A 6,855-nucleotide genomic window follows, 5' to 3' on the forward strand; every position below is an offset into this window, starting at 1 on the left:
TATTTAATATTAATATTGGCATATACTTCAATTTTGTCTTTGGAACAAAATGTATTTAAGGAGTGATAGGCTGGCGAAATGAAGAAATAACAAGGTGCCAGAATGAGCATACCCAAAAATAAATACGAGAATAAAAGAGGGTATCATTGCAAAACCGTGAAATAAAGATCCAGAAGGAAAATATCGCGAAATGTCTCGGCTGTTCTCGCGCTTCGTTTCCCTGCCTTTTCCTTCTTCAAACCCTATAAATACATAGCTCGAGTGAAGTCAGGTTTGCCAATTTACACAGCCAAACACGGCTTACAAGAAAAAAGAAAAGAAAAAGATTCCTCCCTCTCTTCTGTCTCTCTCTCTCTTCTGCAACAAAAATGGCGGCAACTTCTAGAAGATCGTCAAGCGGACCGATCGTCAGATCAGTCTCCCCTTCCGACAGATTATATGGATCTCAGTCTCACTCACGCTCTTCTCCTTCCCCGTACTTCGCCTCCTCCACCTCGACCTTCTCCTCCAGATCCTCCAGGTTCTTCACGCGCTCAACATCTCCTACGCGTGTCAACCTGTGCGGAGCCTCTTCCTCCGCGGCGTCCGTACGATTTTCCATCGACCGCTCGACCTCTCCCAACCGATCCATCTCCGTTTCGCCGCGTCCCGTCGGTGCCAGCAGCGGCCAGGTCGTGAAGCGGCAGGGTCCGAAGAGAACCTGTATGTGCTCGCCTACCACGCACCCCGGCTCGTTCCGGTGCAGCTTGCACAAGGGATTCGGCTCGCAGCAAGCGGTGCCGTACTCTCCGAACAGGCTGAACGCCCGGCGATCGGCCATGACGAACTCGCTGGTGAGGATCGGCGGCGTCGAAGGTGATTTGGTGAAGCGAGCCTTGGCCGCTTTGATTCGGCCCTCTTCGCACCAGCAGCGCCGGCGATCCGATTTCCAGCCGAGGCCGAGCCGGCTCTCCAACATGTCCAAAGCCGAGGAATGATTTAGGGTACGTTGATCGATTAATGTGTTTTGACGGGTCTCTGACGGCGACGGCAACGGCGGCGGCGTCAGATTCCTCGGCTTTCCTGTCCTTGGAAGAGTCAGATAACAGCGAAATGTTTTGTGATCTGATCGGGTCGGATAAGTTGATGATTCGGAGCGGACTTGGATTTTTTTTTGTGTAATCCGGTGACCGAAATTCGATTTGAGGAACTATGAGACATACACCTGTCTGTATAGATATATAAAATTGCTATATGTCATGGCGGCCATTGATGGCGATTCAACGAAGCTATCGCACCCTAATTCAATAAATTCCACAAAAATTAAACTTTAAATTTAAATTTTAATCTAAATTAAATTGAGGTTAACGAGAGATTCCATTCAGAATTAGATAAACATGGATATTGGGCCTGGCATCATTCGGTGTCCTGTGCTGTTTGCCGGCGTCGTCCCTGGTTTCTCCGTTACACGATTTTCTTCTTCTTTTGGGTTGTGCTGTGCGTACTCCCCGTTACTCTTGCCGTTTGGTTCTCCGTTCACGCCGTTCATTCGTGCTTTGTTTAAGGTCGTTAGCTACGTACGCCGTTCGTCCGTCCGTCCGTTCATCTGCCGTAATTGTATACCAGGTTCTGGTTTCTTTCACCCTTTCACTTTTTTATTTTATTTTTTATTTTTTTATATATATAAAAATTTATTAAATATTTGGTTTATTTATTAGGTATTTAATTTGTTTTTTGTTTTTTTTTGCAGGATTTATTAGGAAAACATTGACATTGGGAAGGAAAATGGAATGGGGGACAGCTGGAGTCCCTAGGGGATGGGCTAATTATGAGCACATTGATAATTGACAATGAGAATTTATGAGAATTTTGAAAGAGGAGAGACAACTGGATCTGGATCTGGACCCCTTGGGGCTGAAGACTGGATTAATTATGACATAAATTAACATCTACTTAAAAATTGGACTTTTGAGATATTCTAAATAAAATGATTAATGATCTCATAAGCTACTGATTATATCACCAATTCAAAGGAAATTCATGAATTAAGAAATAAATTAGAACTAATGACGGACTCTGTATTAATCATCAGTATCTGAATTGTAAAAATTAATGTTCTTTCAAGACATATGAGGGGTCTAGACGGTAGGAACTGCAGGCGTTTCCTACCGCCTTCCTCAAGTTTGATTGAACTATAGTTTAATTTAGACCTACTAATGCCTAGATTGTGAGAATCGCATGCGTTCTTTTAAGTCCGATTAAGTCATAACCTAATTCAAATCCACCAAGGCCTAGATGGTGAGAACTGCAGGCGTTTCTTTAAATCTGACTGAGCCATAGTTAATCCAGTCCCACCATGGCATCAATAGAAATTTAAGGCGGCTAATACTAATCAAGCATATGTGAGAAATTTTCATTGCAAAGATTCGAACCCACATTTTAGCACATACTCTAACCACTTAAAAATTTTCTTCAATCATTTAACCACCACCCTTATAATTTTCAAGCGAATTATAAGGTGGTTGAACATGATCAAATTGTTTTAAGGTGGTTTGATTATTCCCACCAGCTACTTTGAGGATGGCCCAATTGAACCACCAGTATCAGTTATAAATTTTTAGAAATTTATTTTAATAATATTTTTAAAAACCTAACAGTGAATTAATAAAGAATAATTAAAACAGTGAGAATTATAGATATTACAATATTTAGGGCTGGCAATTTAACTCGCGACCTACGAACACGATACGTAACTTTAAGGCTAAAGTTTATGTTAACCGAGTTCGGGTCACCCGTTTAATAAAACGAGTCGACTTGTGTCGTGTCAACCTGCTGGTTCACGGGTTGACCTATTTATTTATTCAAATTTTTAACCAAAAAAATAATTTTTTTTTGAATTTTCGTTCATTTGTTTTGTATTGCATGCTATAGATGGAGTAATTCTAGGTGGCCTACTTGTATCCCACTAATAACCACATTATTCTTAATAAGACACAAATAAGCTACATAGAATTACTCCTATAAATGTCCATTAGAATTAGACACGTATCTTAAAATTGAGCTAAGTAGATTGTCCATATGTTTTGTTGAATTTATGCAAGTTATTTTAAGATATGTTACGATGTACATGCTCAAGCTCAATCAACACTAATAATAGATTCATGAATTAACTTTTGTTGTTTTGGAGGCTTTCTATCAATTCTCCCGACCACTATTCTTTTTCAATTAAAAAAAAAAACTGCATTGCTGCTTGGTTGCTGGGATTTTGCCATTTTGGTTAGGCTATAAAAATTAAAATGACTGCATTGTTGGGTTAGGTCGGAACATATTGACAGCTAAATTAAATGTGTTAACAGGTCAGATTGTGTCAATCCAAAACGATACGTTTATCTAAACGAGTTACACGTATCATCTCGTATTCAAATTTGGATATTCAACACTTTTATATATAAACAAATTCATGAGCCAACCGAATTGATACGAATCCAATACGACAATCCATTTTGCCAACGCTAACAATATCCTAAATTTAGTCATTATATGAAAGTAAAAAACCAAAAATTAGCTTGTGTACATATATAATTCAAGAGTAATTCAAAGAGCATAAGGCACAAAGCTAAAGATAAATGAGAAAGTGGCATGATGGTACTTCCACCTACACTCTAGACTGCAGAGCAGCATACGCAAGGACAAAGTCACAAAAGGTTGTCTTGTCGAGGGTAAGAAATATTAGTCTCTATCCAACCAAAGGGGGGCCCATGGCCTATCATCTTCATTACTGCATAGAAGCCATTTTCTAGGAGATAAGGTTCTGAAAGTGAAAGCTGTGGGTGGTGGGAGAGAATTTAAGTGCTTTTTATGTCCATAGGTCAAACCAGAAAGCCACTTACCAAAGGAATATTAAATATATAAATATATATATTTATGATAATTTTATTTTTTTGGTAGTACGAATATGGTTAATAAATTGAAATTTAAAAAATTTGAAAAAGAAAGTTTTGATAAAGACTAGTATTAACTATTAAGCCTGATCACCAAATATTCGTGGAGTGCTGATTAATATAAGAGAAATAATATATCTTGTTGATTAATCTAATCAAGATTCAGTATCCCGTTCATATTTCATTCGACCAATTCTTCTCAATTTACATCTTTATTTTATTTGTATGGTTGGGAATTCGCTGCTATTAGATTCTGCCTAGTGTCCTCCTCTTTCTCCGTTGCCTTTTGACTTGCGGGAATATACAATGACAACTTCCTAACACTTTGATCGCGAGACTGCCTCTTAAATATTCGATGGCGTGTTACTCTGACCTGTCTCTCATAAGTTTTAAAATCAGTTAGAGTGTCTTTTCTAAATTTTAAATTTCAATAATATTAAAAAATAAAAAAATGAGAACAGTTTCATTGTACTCACGCAACTAAAATTTTTAATCAATTTTACATATTTATGATGCGATCTTAAAAAAAAAAACAGAAAAAAAAGAGATTGATTGAAATATGAATTCTCATCCCTCTTCTTGACATGAATTCTCAAACAGTTGCTGTTTCGTTGTGCATATAACCATGAATATATATATATATATATATATATATATATATATATATTTTAATTGAACGAGGATATTGTAAATGACATTATAGTTTTATAAACACAGAATTTTATGGATAAGTTGTGGCTACATGAGCCACCAGCATGTATTTCTGATGTTTTACAGATGGAGCAATATGCTCCAGCTGGTTTGAATTAATTAATGAGAAAGCAGTCTTTTCTTCAAAAAAAAAAAAAAAAAAAAACTTGATTGATTGTTCAAATTTAAAGCTTTAAAAGTCGTTACAATTGATCATACAATATTTTAAAGCTGAGAAAAGCAATATACTCATAAAGAAATATCATATAGGGGCTGTTTTTATGTAATTTATAAAAGAAAAAGAAAAAGAAAAAGAAAAAGGTGGCTGTTGATTCATAGGAGATCACTTTATGTGTGGTACTATCAAATGGGTCCTTGCGGGAATATACAATGACAACTTCCTAACACTTTGATCGTGAGACTGCCTCTTAAATATTCGATGGCGTGTTACTCTGACTTGTCTGTCATAAGTTTTAAAATCAGTTAGAGTTTTACATATTTATGACGTGATCTAAAAAAAAAAAAACAGAAAAAAATAAAATAAAAAGAGATTGATTGAAATATGAATTCTCATCCCTCTTCTTGACATGAATTCTCAAACAGTTTGCTGTTTCGTTGTGCATGCGTGATGGGTTAAGCTTAATTAATGACAAAAATTAAAGATAACCATGATATTTTTTAAAAATAAAATAAATAAATATACTAAAAATGATTTTTTTTTTTTAATTGAATGAGAATATTGTAAATGATATTATAGTTTTATAAACTTGATTGATTGTTCAAATTTAAAGCTTTAAAAGTCGCTACAATTGATCATACAATGCTTTAAAGCTGAGAAAAGCAATATACTCATAAAGAAATATCATATTGGGGCTGTTTTTATGTAATTTATAAAAGAAAATGAAAAGGAAAAGAAAAAGAAAAAGAAAAAGAAAAAGGTCGCTGTTGATTCAAAGGAGATCACTTTATGTGTGGTATCATCAAATGGGTCCTTGAAAACCAATCACCCCACAAGAGGCAGCCTATAGCAGCCCACATTAACGCGGTTGGGGAGGTGGAAAAGCTGTGATGAGGAAGCCTATGCATATGGGACTCTATCTTCTGGTGGTCCTCAGGGTGATTAAATAAACTTTTTTTTTTCTTTTTATTTATTTATTTTTTATTATTTTTTTTATGCAGTAAGCACCACTCTTTTATGTGTGTTGGAAAAAAAAAAAAGGTGTAATTTTCGAAATTAGAAGAAAGTACAGCAGAATACTATGTGGGAGTGGCTTATCTCTTAGATAAATATTTTCTCCTACTTATATAATTAGTTTTAGAGAAAATTCCACAAAGGATCCCTGAATTACTATGCGATTTGAAAAGACTTCTTCAATTTTAAAACCTCTCACTTTTACCTTCCGAACTTTCAATTTGATGCATTTTATCCATTTCGTCAGTTTTTGGACGTTAAAAGTAGTAAAATGACATTTATACCTTTGACACATTTATAAAATTTCAAATTTACACTTCATTTTAAATTGAAAATTAAAAAAAAAATAAAAAATAAAAATTGAAGGGTAGTTGGTTTTTTTAGTGGTTTTTGTTAGGGTTTAATGGCAAAAATTGACGGAGGGGAGTCAATTGCATCAAATAGAAAGTTTAGGGGATGTGATATTGAGAGTTTTTCAAATTTGGAAGATTTTCTCAAAATGTATAATAGTTCAGGGTTTCTAAGTGAAATTATCCCTAAGTTTTGCAAAGGAAATACAATAATTTTTGTACTCATGAAACAATATTACATCGTATTATAGTATTGTGTATGTAGATTGCGAATTCTGAATACTATCTTAAATTAAGAATGTGCAACTGCGAAAGAGTAGTAGTTGGAATTTCTGAAATCATCATTTTATAGAATTATAAGAGCAATTTTTGACCGTTAAAACAATCATTTTCTTGACTGTTGAAAATGTTAGTTAGAAAATGGTTATTAATTTAAAATTTAAACAAAAAAAATTAGCGTTGAAATGGCTAGTGCTTTTCACTGGGTGACACTATTAGCAGGTGTCTATTCAAAAATCAAATTTTCTTATAAAACCCCGAAAGCTTTTCTAACCTTTCAATGGAACAAAGTAAAATACTCAAATAGTGGGGAAGTTGAAAATTTAAGAAGGGAGGGAAAACTTATTTAAGTGAAATGATCAAACAATGTGGTCGTGCCCGTGGAAGAGGAAAGACAAAAACAAGAACAATATATTAGTTGTGT

General features: G+C 35.0%; 2 protein-coding genes across 2 annotated transcripts; both read left to right on the forward strand.

Moving 5' to 3' along the window:
* Window positions 1–259: 259 nt before the first annotated feature.
* Window positions 260–1,267, forward strand: LOC132165978 (uncharacterized). Its single transcript, XM_059576702.1, has one exon. The coding sequence runs from the start codon at window positions 369–371 to the stop codon at window positions 975–977; it is 609 nt and encodes a 202-aa protein (XP_059432685.1). The 5' UTR covers window positions 260–368; the 3' UTR covers window positions 978–1,267.
* Window positions 1,268–1,369: 102 nt separating this feature from the next.
* Window positions 1,370–1,900, forward strand: LOC132165979 (uncharacterized). Its single transcript, XM_059576704.1, has 2 exons — window positions 1,370–1,605; window positions 1,730–1,900. Exons 1-2 carry the CDS (start codon window positions 1,377–1,379, stop codon window positions 1,825–1,827), a joined length of 327 nt encoding a protein of 108 aa, XP_059432687.1. The 5' UTR covers window positions 1,370–1,376; the 3' UTR covers window positions 1,828–1,900.
* The last annotated feature ends 4,955 nt before the right edge of the window (window positions 1,901–6,855 follow it).

This window comes from Corylus avellana, chromosome ca11 (genome assembly GCF_901000735.1).
Source record: "Corylus avellana chromosome ca11, CavTom2PMs-1.0".
NCBI lineage: Eukaryota > Viridiplantae > Streptophyta > Magnoliopsida > Fagales > Betulaceae > Corylus > Corylus avellana.